This window comes from Protobothrops mucrosquamatus, unplaced genomic scaffold, assembly GCF_001527695.2.
Source record: "Protobothrops mucrosquamatus isolate PMUCROS unplaced genomic scaffold, P.Mucros_1.0 scaffold514, whole genome shotgun sequence".
Taxonomy (NCBI): domain Eukaryota; kingdom Metazoa; phylum Chordata; class Lepidosauria; order Squamata; family Viperidae; genus Protobothrops; species Protobothrops mucrosquamatus.
Genome location: NW_015386827.1, coordinates 164,199 through 181,179, shown reverse-complemented (window position 1 = coordinate 181,179; position 16,981 = coordinate 164,199). Strand labels below are relative to the sequence as shown.

Sequence of the window (16,981 nt, the reverse complement as noted above, 5' to 3'; positions counted from 1 at the left end):
GATATTTAAATTTTGTTCTGTTCCTTGTTTCATCACTTCACTGGCATGTAATCTAAATGTTATAGAAGTTAAATAATATTTAATGCTTATCTTTTAATTAATTTAATCAGTTAATCAATAAAATTGAAATTGCACATTATTCAATTCTTAACTATGCAATAAGTATTTCTTGTCTCTGTCTTAATGCCATAAACAAATATTTGTTAAATAGACAGCATTCTTTTGCCTTAAGGTTTGTATTCCCATTGAAATAATTTTCTGTATATTGGCTACATTGTATTTTATACCAGAAAAAAATATATGTATTATGTATAGAAAATGTTACACAACAGTGTCAAACTATACAACTACTTATAAATTCCAATTTTGAGATTTTTTAAAAAACATTATTCACATTTTAAATGTTGTGTTTTAATTATTTAATTTTAATTGTATTAAAATTAATTCTGATTCTAAAAGGACAGAATTGTTCATAGTGCTTATCAATTGCTTATCAATTGACAGAACTGCTTATCAAACTTCTTTGAAAAATCACTGATCTCTTTTAAAATACCAGGAAAAAAAATCATTTGAATTATAACAGAAAATTTGAAGAACTGATTCAGAACGTATCAGAATTAAACACCTGAAACCTGCCCAAATCTCAACACCACTTTAAATTGTGTCTGTGAAAAGCAAAGCAAATATTTTGTTCACAGGTCTAGCCTTTTTTTTATTATTGAAGTTTTTCCTTAAGAAAACATCAGTGAATTTGTATTCACTAAATATCCCAGCTAATGAATTTTAAAGACAACGGCTTTATGCATGTGTTAACAAAGATACTAGACATTCAGCTTTAAAAATATATGAGGAGGGGAAAGTGGTTGAGAATGCAAGTAATATGTAAGACCAGAACCACATGGGACTTGTTTGGAGACGGGGCAACTTTCAGTATGCTATCAGCACCAAGGACAGAGATATGAGCAGCTTGGTTTATGGTGGCTTACAGAGATCCTCACAAAGCTGCTGGATAAAACCCTACTGTAAATACTATCTATAAAATTGTAAAATAGCTTGGAGGCAACATGGGGAATTCCTGTTTTCTTACACACTTGCTGTGTTTCTGGAGGAAGGGTAAAGTTTCGCACCCCTGTGACTTATGGTTCCAGAGCCATGTGAATCTACCATATTCTCTGAATTCTTTCACAGCATAATCAGACCAAGAAGGGTAAGTCATGGTTTTCCTGTTTTGCATTTTAGTGCTAAGTTATTAAGTTTTAGCATGCTGCCTATAGACATTTTCAAATATTAAGAAGCTTGGGATGGAGAGATGATCAAAAGATATAAAGCCAATAAGAATCTGTCTAGAAAGCAGAATTTAAAAAAATATTCAGTGGATGCAAACATAAAGAATATAGTAATAAGAATAGATTCATTTTTTCTCAATATTCTGCCTTTCTTAATTGAGAAAACCTTGGGTTTTTTAAAAAAATGTTTTCATCTTTCTAAAAGGAAATATCTGATTTACTAATTTACTAATATTTTTATTAAAAAAATAGAAAGATGCATGTGTTTTACTTAAATAGTGGCAAAGGGACACCAATAATGCTGAGATAGTTTTATCCTGAAACTATATTTTTCAATGCAACCAAAAAATAGATTGTCTGTTTGAAAGAATCATGTATTGGAAAGTGAATATTCTAAGTAGAAACTTCCACTTCCTCATTTCAAGAAAGAACTATGAAAAGGAAGGACTGATGGTGAAAAAAAGGTGAGTATAAGAATCTGGAGAGGAAATAAACAGGCTGGGAATGAAGCAAAAGATAAAATGAGGGTGAAAGATGAAGAAATTAAGAAAAAATGGAGAAAGTCTGGGGAAATTAGTGAGCTTTTAATTGCAACTTTCAGCTAAGGGGGGGAATCAATCCCTCCCTATTGTCACAATTATTCAAGAAAGAGGTTCTAAAAATCACATAGGTTTTTCATTTTATCTGAAACCAGCAAAAGTATATATATCTGAAAACATGGCCACAAACAATGTCATCCAGTAGTTATTCTTGCACTAAAGACAGTTTCTTTGAGGTTTTTCAGGCAGACTGATATTCTGCTATCAGGAAAAACTAAGAGTTAAAAAGTTGAAAATTGCAAACAAAAACTGTAATTAGGAAACTGATTTGGAGTTTATATAGAATAATGAAGAAAATAATGTTGTTGATATGGTTGTATTGTTTCCAGTTTTTTGCAGACTGCAGTTTTGATAAGCCATTTTAGATCTGTATAATCATACACAGATGCCAATAGACCTTAACATTTATTTAATTACCAAATTGTGATTTCAGCAAACTGAAAGGATAATAGATTGTAGCAATTTCTAGAGATTGCAATACATGTAAAATAGCTTTCAGAAGAATACCATAATCAGAAACTTTATGTCTTCTGCATCATAATATATGCAAAATGTACCAATGTCTAGATGTTTAAAGATATTTGTGCAGTTCTGGAAGTTTTTATCTTTGCTTTTGGAGCACAATGCAGTCTGGGTCCATTAATAATATTAAATGAAGTTATAGTTAGAAATAATCCCTGACTCCATGGAGCTCTTGGCCAAAAAACCCCAACAACTCATAATTTTCACTTATAAAAAGCTACAATGATGTTGTCACAAAGGACTTTTTAATAGAATAATTCCTGTTGCCTATATTGGTTTCATCTGGCAAAAATCCACCAATTTTGAGAAATGTTATTTAATCTCTTTAGCGATGTCCCCATGGTCAGCTTGGTTTTCAAACCTCAAACTTTCATTCTAAAGAACTGCATGTGCACGTATCCTATCAATTCTATGAAATCTGATCCAAAAATTCAATGGAATTTTGTGCTAGGTAGAGTAGGTCATTGCTCTGCCAATCCCATCAGCCTGCAAATTCAAAAAACAAGAGTAAAATATAGAAGAGAATAATGAGGAATATACTTATTATATAACTTATACAACTCTTGGCCAGGGTTACTCTTTCCGAATCATGGAAATGATGAGGAAACAGAAAGCAAATAGTCTTTTTGATCAAATACTTTTCTTATCCAGAGAGAGAGAGAGAGAGGGAGAGAGAGAGAGAGAGAGAGAGAGAGAGAGAGAGAGAGAGACTTCAGACTCTTTAATGCCTTCTTCATGTCTTAACAAGATCAACTTTTCCTACTTTCAGAGAAAGCAGATGCTAAATTGGAGGACATAATCTTACAAATCTCTTCATTATTGCAGCTAAATCATTAAGAATAGCAACTAAATTCATTTAGAAGATGATCAAAGCTAAATTGAATATTTTCAGAAAATGATCATTAATTGATTGGGAACAAGAACTTTTGAATGTCCTGCTGTGCACCCCCTGCTGAATGCTGCCTTGAACTTATGGTTTATATTATATAAAAGATGTCTGATTTCTTTGAAACTTTTAATAACTTTATTGAGATGTCTAGGGATCTGAGGAAGGAAGGAATGGTTCCTAGCACAGAATTTTGCCTTTTGCAGAGCTTCTGTATTCAGGTAGTCCTTAACTTCCAAGTATTCATTTAGCAACTATTCAGACTTACAAAGGCACTGAAAAAAGTGACAACCAGACCTCATCACCTTCATAGCATCCTCACCACAATGACATCATCAAAATTTGGATGGCTTGCAATCAGCATTTGTAAGCATATGATTGCTGCAGAATCACGGGGTCACGTGATGACCATTTGTAAACCTTTCCAGCCAGCTTCCAAATAGCAAAGTCAATGAAGGAAACTGGATTCACTTAAAACAGCAGTGATTTGCTTAAAAATGGTGGCAAAAAAAAGTTTCAAAATTGGCTGTTCCAAAGCAGCCTAGGTAAAGCAGTGATAGAATTCTTCATGAATTGCCTATCAAGCAGGCAGTAAATTATCTGGAAAATACAACTTTGTACCTTCAGTGTTTGAAAGCACCCGAGTATTTAGAAGCAAGATTATGATCTTATGAAATATAACATGTCATATATTCTATGTTATTTACAAATCCATGAACAATAAATAAAATTAATTTTTATAAAACTAATTTTTCACTCTTTCTCAGCCTCTGCTTTCAAAAAGTTCAGCAAACAAGGTCATTGAAAAGATGGAAGCTGTTATAGTCAAACAGCTGTTATAGTCAATATAGTCTATGTCTGAACATTCTGGAATTTAATCTATTATTACAGAATATTTTTTTGCTGCTAAAATGTTAGTGTGTGTTATTTCATACAAACTTTTAAACAAAACTGCTGTTTTGTAGATCTCCTTCATCATAATGGATCCCTCAGCTCTCCAAATTTTATCATATCAGTCATAAATTGGCAGAATAACTTGGATTACCACAGCCTCATGCCTACTATGTCCTCTTTTCCTCCATCCTGATTTTGGTCATTGTTTTTGGGAATGTTCTAGTTTCCCTAACAGTTCTGAGGGAACGGAACTTGCAAACTACTACCTACTACCTTGTGGTAAGCCTAGCAATAGCAGACCTGCTGGTGGCCATTTTAGTAATGCCATGGGTGGTATATCTTGAAGTGAGTAAAACTTTGGCTGCTGGTATATGGGCATCACTTGATTTATTTCAACCCATTTAAACCAAATAGTGAATACTGTAATCCAAATTGTTTCTTTTTCTTCAAATTCAGTAATTATGAAATTACTAACAAAAATATTACTTGCAGGTCATATGGTTAAATTGATCTATCAGAGAAATATTGGGATATAACTTCCTAATATATAAAATTGATGAGTTATGTGAAAATACATGATAGAGAAACAACAATAAATATGCTGGGTGGTTACGTACTAATTATCCCATCAAACCGTTAGAACTTCACAGTCCAATTCACTAAATAGTAAGAACTCTAAGAGCACAAGGAATATTAAAGGCATATTAGCAAAGGTTTGGAATGAAGTCATTGGAATTCTGTACTAATTTCTCAAATATGTAATTTATAATGGGGATTCAGACCATTATAATTCTAGCTAGCACTATTTACCCATTAGATTTCTGGAAGGAGTTATACCCAAATGATGTCTAGAGTTCCAACTAAGTTTTCTAACATTCAGCCTAATCATGTCTACATCTCTCTCAAATAACTGCAGCTTGCCACAGAAAACACCAGCAATTGGTACTAACTTAGCAAGCTCAATCTTCAGTAGATTTGCTTTGCAACTTTCACCTTTCAGAGGTTATTTGCCCTTATAATACTTTTTTTTCCAATATTTGGTTTCCCTATCTTGACAGTAGTTCTTATCATGTGTGAATGCAGTAATGTTGACTATAATAGGATTTTTAAAATAAGTTTTTTTTTCATGTATAGGATTCAGCATATGTGTTCCTGACAGCACATTTACATAAAGAAACAACTAATGTTTAATTTCTGAAGTATATTGATAGAAGGCATGAGACTTGTCAGCAAAAAGCGTTCCCTCCTGGTTTCACATTATCTCTATAGTCCATGCCCTATTTGAAGGCTTTAACTATAAGTTAGAAGGCTCTTAGGTTCCAATGTGTTCAATATATACCTTTCTTATGTTCCAATTTGATTGCTACAGTTTTAGGGAATATCCATATGAGAAACTGCCACCACTGAATATTCTTAAGTCCCATGTAATTCAATTATTTTAAAATGACAAGCTGTATTAAGCTGATACACTGTAGTCATACACTTGATCATATGAATTGGCAGCACATAAATTCAATAAATCAGTTAAATGGCATTTTTAATCTCTTTATCAGTCATTCCCTACTTTATGCTTTTCATATATGCTGGGTCCACTAATTAAGAGTTCTGTGATTTGAACATCCAACATAGCTGGAGAGTTGGGGGAAGATAATTGATAATGAAACTGTGGCAAATAAGATTTCTGAATTTATTAATTAAATTTACATGCTACCCATCTCTCTCCAATAAGGCAACTCTGGGCAGCTTGTATTGTATGCAAAGAACTGTCAGAAAAATGTGGGTTTTTATTTAGGCTCAATAGAGCAAAACACTTCTAGCACCTTTTCAAGTTGCATTGATGCCATATTTTTGAAATTTGGTTGCCCTTAACCTTAGCTAGTATGGCCTTTAAGTATTTTGAGAGTTAAGGATTTCTGGAAAAGATATTGCAAACTGAGCAAAAGCAGGGCCAATAACCATAGCAAAGAACAAGGAACCGGTGAGTAGAATGGTTTCTTAGAATCTCTCTGGATTAGGAGAGGATAGAAGATAACCCACATGTGCTCTGGAAAACTGCTCCTTTCAGAATGGTGGCTTTCTGCAGATTTAAGTACTGGGAGACGATGAGATTAATCATTTTACTTAAGTGAGTAAATGAGACTAAGTTCACAAACCTCACTCACTGATCATTTTTGAAAAATGTTCATTAACTATTTCTAAGCTATTAGAAGTTTTCAGAATGACAAGTCTGAAAATCCAGTTCAATCCTGAAAAGAAAAATTTAATTATAAGCTTAAGAATTTAAAGTATCTGAAATAAACAGCAAAAAACTAAATAAAATTTTGATCTTAGAAAGTTGTAAGTGGACTAAGTTTCTAGGTAAATTTGGAATATTGAAACATTTACTATAAGATTTTGAAATTAATTATAAAGACAAACAACTTATCATGGGAAATACTGTAGATACTAGATATAACAAAGATAAACAAGATATAACAAAGATAAACAATTTCGTATTTCAGAAACTGGACAGTAAAGGGATTAAAGATTTTAGGTACAGGAAAGATATACAAGCCTATAAGATGGTGCAGAACATTATAACAATGAAAATATTGAAGAAGACTTTTGAAGAACAGAGCTATTGGTAGCCACAATATCTATAGTGTCAGAAGTGATGTCTGCTTCTATGGATATTCTATGTCCCAAAGTTATTACTGAAGAAATGACAGATGTAGAACAAATTTTATCTGATAAGATAGAGATGGTTTTGAAAGTGGATTTATAACTCATAGGCCAAGAGAATGACTTAGAAAAGGATATTTCATTGGATTTACAAAAGAAGCTGGCTGAGGTTTTAAAATGTAAAAGAGAAATTCAAAAGATAAACCAAGAGAGTGACATGGATAATTGTTTCCTCTTATAAAAGAGATTTGTTAAAGCCTTGAAGAACTCTATATGATGAGACAAAAAAAATGAAGAGAAATTGAATCTTATGACAATATTTAAATGAAGACTGTTACAAGTAAAAGAAATAGATATAAAGTTGGTTTATTTCATCACGATTAAAACAAGATACGTTATTACTTCTGGAAACACTTTTGTGCACATTCTTCTGACACTAGGACTGAAAATATTATCTTTTATGGAATTGTTTATAGATAAGTCATGGGATATGCGATGAAGAGCTAAATGTTTGTAACCTCAAAGGGGGAGGGTAAAACAATGCTAAATTTTTCAATTTGTGGTGAAGTTTGGAAGTCATTTCTTTATATATTTCTTTTCTCCTTTTTCATTTTTATTTGCTTTTTCATTTGATTTATTTTACTGTTTTCTACTATTTTCTTCAAGTTTAGTTTGGATTAGATTTTACCATTATAATCAAAACCTGTAATAAAATTAAATATATAATTTGATATATATTTGATATGTATGGAGATCATCAGACTGGGAAGTCTATATTTTAGTAAGAACGCCACACTTTCCCCTCCCCCCGAAACAGTAATTAAAAGATAACTTAAAGGCTTATATTGCTGATAGGCAACCTAATACAAATGCTGGTAGTTAATTATTCATATCATGTCACACTAGCTCAAAATAAAAAATTGAAATAATATAATGCAAATCCAATTATGTTCATGCAATGAAATGTGTACCAATATACTAAACTGTTCTGAAAAAGAAATTATCTCTGTAAAATTGCTGAAAAACCATAAAGTGGATTGACAAAAAGAAAAGGACTTTTGTGAATATAAGTGGGGATATTAACAGAGAATAAGATCTGATTTAAAGGCTGTAATCTTTTGTACCCCAGAACATCTTTCATCTCAAGAATTCAAAGCACTGCATTGTTATCAGGTCCTTTCTACTTATCTCTGAAGAGAGGAGGGGTGTTAAGCTTTTATCATTCAATAATTGGTAAGAGAAGATTATGCTTTAGCTAATCTCTTATTCAAAGGATGTAAATGAACCTTTTTTTAAAAAAAGTGAGACTTTGGAAAGAATCAGCAAAGAAATGCTCAGTAGATGTATTTAGAGGAGTTTGCGTAGCTACATCTGCTAATGTTTTAATATAAAGGATAAAAAGTGACTTTACCTTCTAAAGACCGATTTAACTAAAAGATCTGTGGCTGAACCTCTTATCTGAGCTATCATATTTTGTAGTAAGGTACTGGTGGACATCCAATAAATGAATTTCAATTTGTCAGAAAATTCTATAATCCTATTCCTTTTAAATATTTTATGTCTATGGTACATAAAATACTGTTCTTTTTCTGGCTACAGGTTTAGAAATAGATGAGCCAAAAGAGAATACAAGATATAATCATATGCCAGTGAACTATAGAAACAAAAGACAGTTTACAAGATGCTGCATTTGAAAGTAAACATTTCCCACCACTGTTCTAGGGAGTGATCCTTGCAGAAATCCTCATATTGAAAAGTTCTAGGTTGTTTTGTTAATGCTAATGTTGGTTGTTCTACAGTCCAAAACATTGCTTATTGAACAGAAACTGATATTTTTTAAAATAACAATATCCAACTTTGTAATTAATATAAGGCTATAGAACAAAATTCTGAATGCAAGTTATGAATATCAGTTTGACCATTAATGTTTGATTGTGTCTATAAAATGTAGATGAAGATATCTTCAACTTATTGTCAAGACTTTCTCCAGATTGTATATCTCCAGTTCATTAGATAGTATATTTTGCCAAGAGTTGAAGAAGTAGTACCCATGAATGGGACATCTGTGAATGACATTTAAAAACATGGAGAGGGCTTCTCCAGAGAACATATAAATCAGTTATTTAAATGGTGAATCACATACAATATATCTTGCTTTGATGTCAGCACAGCATGTAACCCATGTACAATGCAAGATTTATTAATCTAACAGCAACAGATGAGCTACAAACGGTAGTTGTTAGGGATTTGGAATTTGGCTGTCCAATACAAAATGATATATTTTGTGTTAGCAATCTGCAAAATCTTCATTCCTCTCTAAATCTAAACAGATTCATTAATTAGAACAGCAAATGTAGAATTCATGACTGTATAAATGGATGCTGAGTGTGTAACTGTTTTAAGTAACAGTATTTTTTTTAAAAAAATGTACATGACACAGGTCAAAAATTGTAATTTATGTATTGGAATAAAAACATTATCCATAAATATGGAAAAGCTCATACTTGAAAGATGACAAAAATTGACTAAATTAACATGGCAATGAATTAAGTATTTAGGGCTTTAAATGAAAGTTATATCTTGCTTAACTGTGCTATAAATTAATCTATTGTGGGCTCTGATTTGTATTTTTCTAAAAAATAAATCACAATTAAAATGGACAAATATATGACTGACATGAGATAACGTATGAAAGTCACTAGTGATACCTTGCTAAGGTTTTTAGAGGCAATAACAAGATGAAGCCTCAAACAGGAAACAACCTCAAAAGCTCAAGAAGGTATAAAAACTCACCACTCCCAGCTTTCCCAGAGCCACTTTTCTGTCTGGCTTTGCTCTTCAATAAACCACAACCTTATTTCTAAAGCAGTCTCCATTTTGTTTATTCCCAGCTTGGACTGGACCCTGATGAAGATTTTTCTTTCAACACCGTGGATGCCTTCACTTGCCCAGTTTCTGGTATGCCACAGCCCGGTGTTGCTCCATGGATCAATGGTTGGGAACCCCTGAGTTAAGGGACTGTTAGCATCAGACACTGACCTGGCTGACAGCATCAAGAGCATATCTTTGTTCCTGCCAGGTAGGTGTTCTTTCTCCTTTGCACTGAGAGGTACATATTATTCCAAGACCATTTTTCCCAGGTACTACTGCCAAACCAGGAATCTCCAATCTTTATATNGCTCCATGGATCAATGGTTGGGAACCCCTGAGTTAAGGGACTGTTAGCATCAGACACTGACCTGGCTGACAGCATCAAGAGCATATCTTTGTTCCTGCCAGGTAGGTGTTCTTTCTCCTTTGCACTGAGAGGTACATATTATTCCAAGACCATTTTTCCCAGGTACTACTGCCAAACCAGGAATCTCCAATCTTTATATCTGCTTTTAACTTCTGTAAAGAAAGCTGAAACTTCGTTAAATTTCGCTCTATTTATCTAACCTTACAAAACTATTCTGAATGTAGTAAATCCCAAAAAATGGGGCCTTCTCTTTTACTGTGCCTTTAGAATAGCACCTCCATGGATATCTACATGGTCCACCCACTGCCCTCTCCATCAAAATTTATTAAAAACCTAGCTTTTCCCTCAGGCCTAAGTTTAAGATGGTTTGATGGGCTCTTTAAGGTAGGAAGGGATATGGAGGCATGGTTTCATTCCCTTGAACAGTTGCTACTCTATGGAAGTTTGATGTTCATATGGACTCTTCTTTTAATTTTGTGAAGCTACCGAGAAGCATTTGAAGTGCGGGGGGCCTAGAAACTTAAATAAGTAGATTTAGTTCACATACCAAACTGAGACCTAAAATAGTTAGGTTCTGACATAGTTCAGTGTGGGAACTCACTCATTATGCATTAGCATTAACCATTAATTAAACCATTAGAGCTTGTTCTACAAAACATGGTTAAAATCTTGGTTTTCTGTTTCGGTAAACACAGCCTTAGTAAATGATGAAAAAGTCTCCTTACTCTTTTAAAATGTCTCCAGAGGCAGAATACTGAGGCAGAATACTGACCCTATGAAAGGAGATAAATTAAAAATCATACTCTTTCTTACAGATATGCGCTCTCATTATTAATATAATTCAATTTATAAATTGATGTGGGTCTTAAGGCATTACTCTTCTGAGTGCATTTTTGCTTATCAAAGGTATTGTCAGATATTCAGCTGTGTCCCCAAAAGGATAATAAAACTTTACTTCTGAGGAGAACCATGACATTTCATTTATTAAGTTCATTTTTAAAGAAAGCTAAACAGTTGTTATTGGAAAATGCATCTTCATTGTGGTGTGCTGTAGTTCAGTGCAAGATAATACAAATATCTTGTAATTGATAATCAGGTAACTGGAGGTGTGTGGAATTTCAGCCGTGTCTGTTGTGATATATTTGTAACCATGTATGTAATGATGTGTACAGCCAGTATTTTAAATCTCTGTGCTATCAGTATTGATAGGTAAGATTCCAAATAACCAACAAGAAATCTGGATGAAATGAAACATTGTTCGATTAGCCAAAAGAGGGAAATCTAATAAATGTGAATATATTACTGTGAAGTTTAAAACAGAGAACTCATCCAAGAACTGTACACCGTATTATATTTTTACCATGTAAATCTTATCAGATTTATGCCTGCTCCCTTGCATCTGAGAGACCATGATACTAGTTAAAAATAAAATAAAATAAGGGGAAAATATATTGCATTCACATATATGTATTGGCATCTCAGTATGCTCTCTCTCTCTCTCTCTCTCTTAATGGACCTAAAATAAAAGATCAAGATGCCAGCTTAGATGCACAAAGCCAAATTTTGACTACAAACAAAGAACCAACAATGCAGAAGATAACAGGAGAAGTGGGACAACCAAATATTAAGACAAAGGACTCAATTGACCAACAAATACAGCTGATGGAAAATCCAGAAAAGGAAGTGACAACATTGAAAATGGAAATGACTTTCTATATAAATTAGACGAAATTTGAGAAAGAAGTAGAACAGATTGAATTGAAGACATATTAGAACACTAACCAATGTTTGTTGTTTCAAAGTGTTTGTTGACAAAACCATGTTCTCAGGTCCTTGGGAAAAGCCAGAAGAATCCTCTATATCCTATATCCTATCTATATCCCTACCTTTTCTATCTGATATGGGGGCGGGCCAGAAGGTAGACACTTTAGTCAAACAGCTTTCCATATTTTTTTAAGAAACGCTATACAGTGATCCTCTGTGAAATGTGTTACGGAAAGAAGTATCAGGAGAGAAAGAATGAACAAGGATGCACCTATTATTTACAAATAATCTCCCTCACTTCCTACCCCCCACTCCTTGACAGTTGTGATGCGCTGCTAGTATTATTACTATTGATAATATTTGTATAGATATCAATAGTTCTTGGAAGAACTACCCCATGTCCAAGTGTGTTTATATCCAATTTTTACCCTACACTCTAAAAACTCCAGATAATAACACCTATCAGTTCCAGTCATCTGGCTGGGAATGATGGCAACTGAGTGCTCCCTCCGCCACTGGAAACAAGAACATTAAGAAGAAAGCTGCTGCTGAAATCTTGCCCTTAGGAAGACCAGTTGGCCTCCAGCGACATGAAGGTACTTCTGAGAAATGGTGTGTTTTGCCCAGGTGGGTGGTAGCACTGCCTTGACAATAACAGTAGAAAGGTCTGAGAGTTTTTGTGTGTTTTTAACCAGTGAATCTCCAAAGTGGTGAGCTTGGTATTATGTTCAAAGGAGTCACCCATGTCTGGATTGGGGTCTGGTCACTGCTCTCTGCTTGCCTATTATAAAAACTGATAATGACCACCTAATTTGCACACAACTCAGGGTGACTTAGCAGTGTGAATCAGGCTCCTTCCTTCCAGCTGCTCCCAGGCTTTCTGCTTATGCTTCTAGCCTTTTAACCCTTCTGTCATCTACATATTTGAGACCTGTCCTCAGATTTGCATACAACATCCATAGGACCCCAGGCCCCAGTTTAAGAGCTCCATCTGATAGAAATGATTTCTTCAGCAGTGTGAAACACTGTCAAATAAATGATGCTGCTTTTAACATTCTAGTCTGATTTCTCATTTTGTGAGGGAAACATTCTATTTACTGTTTTAGATTTATAATCCTAAATGACATTATTGCAGTACTAGAAATCTCAGTTGGAAACACAGAATGTCATTGGCAATAATCTCAGTCAGTCTGCCTCAGGCAATATAATGAAGAAGAGATAGTGGATATTTTTGACTGCAGCTGTTAAGTTATATTACGAACTTTACAACTGGTAATTACACTAGAGACACAAATTGTTCAGAATACTAGCTTTTTAAATATCAGAGTTATTAGCCCTGCGCTGATGCATTAAAGATCTGTATCATCAACAACACTCTGTGCATCAGCTTAATATTGGCCTTATACTAACTGATTGCCAAGAATAGTTATCAAGGTAAGAGCTGAGGCAGATGGTATATTTGAACTGGTAGATGCTTTTGAAAAAAAACATTTCAGATCCAAGGGCTATAGTGGCTGTGATGGTGATCGAGTGATATCTTACAGAAAAAGATTATCTGTTTTTTTTTAATTTAAAAAAAAGCCAAAATCTTTGGTCATGGGAAATGTATTATCAAAGGTTAAAGTTTATTTTATATGATTTCTTTTAAAAATATATATTAAGCAGAAAGCTATGCAATTATTCAGTATTGTCTTAAATTGCTGCAAGAGGTCACCAAAAAGAGCTACAAAGTCCAAGGCTATGTGTGACTAGATCTCTGTCACTTTCTGTTTAACAAAATATTTTTTCTCTCACTGGGGAAAAATATGTACTGTGCACCACTTTTGCTCTTAGCAAGAGCAACAAGGCAAGGTCTATAGTGAAGTTCTTTTTCTATTGGTGGCATTTGTTAGGCAACAAGAAAGACACTTTTGTAATATTTCCCTTTGATTTTAAAACTTTGGGCAATTTCTTTTGTAAATTCATCCTTTTCAGAGCCATTCTAGTGGCCTCTCAGTTGTAAATATACTGTTGATACCATCTCTATCTTGTCAGATAAAATATGTTCTACATCTGTCATTTCTTCAATAACATTTTTGGACTTAATCTATTTGTATAAGCAGACATCGTTATGGACATTGTTGATATTGTAGCTACCGGTGCTAATTTCAGACTCCATTTTTCAAAAGTATTCTTTATAAATAGCTTTTAATTTTCTTGCATTTTTGTATATAGCAATCTACAGGTGCACAGGCTCAACAATGGCAAAACAAAACAAAAACATCTTTGGAGCTACCTTATCAATGACACTGCTGAATACAATTTAGAGAAAGGAAAGCCACTCAGATGCTAGCTATTGTTCTTGGTAAGTAGAAGGTTTCCACTCTTTTAGAAATGTAATTATTCAACATCAGTATATAAAGGTAAAGGTTTCCTCTGTCCAGTCATGTCCAAATCTAGAGGATGACACTCATCTCCATTTCTTAGCTGAGAGAGCCAGCATTGTCCAAAGACACTTCTGTGGTCATGTGACGAACATGACTATACACCAAGGCACACTGAATGCTGTTATCTTCTCACCAAAATGGCACCTATTTATATATTCGCATTTGCTAACTGCTATGTTAGCAGGAGCTACGGCAAGTAATGGGAGTTCACCCTGTTGTGCAATCTTGAACCAGGGCTATCAGCTTTCCAGGTGACAAGCTCAGCTTCTTTAAACGCTGAACCATCGCGCCCCACCCCCATATCAATATGTAGCATATTACTACTACTGTGGTATGAAATGACACATTATTCATAGTTTTGTGCTTTGGGTGAAGTATGTAAAGACGTGTATGAATGGTGGTGTGTATAAGACCCAGTTAAAGCAAGGAGAGACTATTTTGGTAGATGTCAGTCAATGGAGTGTGTGAGATAAAATAACAGAATCATGACTTCTAATATTCCCATAACAAGGGATAGTTCTTACAACCAAAAGGTAGTTCTAAAAGAAGAGATGGTTCCCATATGTAATGATAATGCAATGGAATTCTAGTGGGAAAAGTTCACATGTTGCATGACAAGAAGACAAAGCTGGAACTGGCAAAACCTTGTCAGAAGTTGTAAAAATCAATGGTATCCAGCATGGTCTTGGTTTCACATGGCAGAAACCTTTTAGATACAATTCTGCAAGAGTAGAATCTTTATTGTAGACAAGAATGAAGACTTTAAGCCTGGTACTGGATTGTCTACAGCAGAAAAAAATTCAGAACCTTAATATTTCAGTTTAAGCTCTCAATGTCTCCTTCCTGACTTTCTCATTAATAGAGTTCACCTGAATGGTGGAGATATTTTTTTTTAAAAAAATAGTCTTTTTTGGTTGTCATTTTGCCAGTTTCAGCCTTTACAGAACTGAAGTACTTCAGAGCTATCATGTAGAACTGTGGCTTATATGAGTTGTCTTGGAGTTGAGCAATGTCTACATTCAGTAAATAACAAACTTGAGGACCTCCTTATAATCCTCCATGTGACATTAGTAGATGGTACCTGAATTTAAAATCACCCAAATCTCATGAGATAGTCAAAGTTTGTGTAATCTCTATGTTTCCATATGAAATCTCTTAAGATTTGACTATTTGACTAAGTGACTAAAGTATTAATAGTCAAAATAATTTCACTATTATTTTTCATGTTTAAACATTTTAAAAATTAAATGTGTACATTGCTTAAAAATAAGAATTTTTTAAAATATGCATTTTTATTATATTTTTAAAAGTTATATTTTGGCACTCATAAGATGGTGTGAAAATTGTACATTGATGCCACTTTCAGAAAAGATCACTAAGACTTATTTTAAGGAAAAGTAGATATAGCAGGTTATGAAGCCAAAGAACCAGGTACTTAATACTGTTTTTGGTTTGTTTTTTCCCCATTTTGTTTCCAGCCACAGAGAAAAAATAACCACATGTGTTATCTCAATTCAGATTACCAAGAAATTTGAAGTACCTTCCTTCAAAGGGGAATAAATTAACAAAAAAGACTTACATTTAAATAGCTTTTTCCATTAACTTTTTAAAATAAATCTACTGTATGTTAGCTAAAATTATATTTAGTCTTATATTGCTTTGTTCTTTGCTTTTAATAAGACATGTGAACAGACAATCAAGGATCTCCAGGTATTTTCTAGAGTAATGTGCAGTTACCTTAAAAACAGATAGAACTAGTTTGACCTTATTCACTTATTATCTTCAGAGTGGCAGCTTGCCTTTAGATTTGTGTGAATGAAGATTTAGGTCCACAATTAAATACTACTGAGCAACAGTGTGTTGCTTTCTCATTTTCTTTTACATCTTAGAGACTTTTATAGTCTGCTGGCTGCCTTTCTTCGTGACACCTATATTGAATACTCACTGTCAAGTCTGCCACATTTCCCCAGAACTCTACAGTGCTACTACTTGGCTTACATCAACAGTGCCCTCAACCCTATCATCTATATCACCTTCAACAATGAGTTCCGTAAAGCTTTCCTCAAGATTCTGTAGTGCTGAAAACTTGGAGAGTGCCTCAGCTTTATATTCCTTGCAGAAACAGTGAAGGAAGGTATAGCTGAGATTGGTTTATGTACATCAGGATGAATTTTCTCAATTATTGGTGAATTTTGGACTAATTTTTCTATGGTTTTTCTCTATCATCTAATGTGGAAAATATTTTTGTAATAGTGAGATTCACGAATTTCGTGATTTGTGGTAAAATCCTCAAAATTGTACTACCGCAATATTTGGTACTGTAATATATTTTCATTAGTTACAGAGTTCAAGGAACACAATTTGATGAGCACAGCCGGTGCCCTGGAATTTGCATCCCTGGCAAACACATATTCTGACATTGTTTCAATGGTTCCAATGTGCAATATTATTATGGTTGCTTGCTGAGCACTTTAATAGAATTACACTTTTAAGATATCTCCTAGCATAAATATTTAGGGGTGATATTCAGATGATTTGCCACTTAAAATGGGAAGACCTTCTGTACTCTTCACTTTCTTCACTTTTTCTTCTGTATGCATATTCCATAAATTTCATCAGTACCATCACTGACTGCCTATAGACATCAGTCTGAAGATCCTGATAACCACCTTATAATGTGAGGGCACTTTCATAAGGACACATAT

The 16,981-nt window shown here is 33.8% G+C and overlaps 1 protein-coding gene across 1 annotated transcript; it reads left to right on the top strand.

Annotated features, from left to right (window-relative positions):
* Positions 1–4,334: 4,334 nt before the first annotated feature.
* Positions 4,335–16,352, top strand: DRD3 (dopamine receptor D3; the record flags this gene model as incomplete). Its single annotated transcript, XM_029284312.1, is given in 6 exon segments — positions 4,335–4,532; positions 11,183–11,295; positions 14,065–14,098; positions 14,101–14,194; positions 16,166–16,267; positions 16,270–16,352. Coding segments are annotated over 6 exon segments (624 nt in total), but the record flags the coding sequence as incomplete, so codon positions are not given.
* Positions 16,353–16,981: the final 629 nt, after the last annotated feature.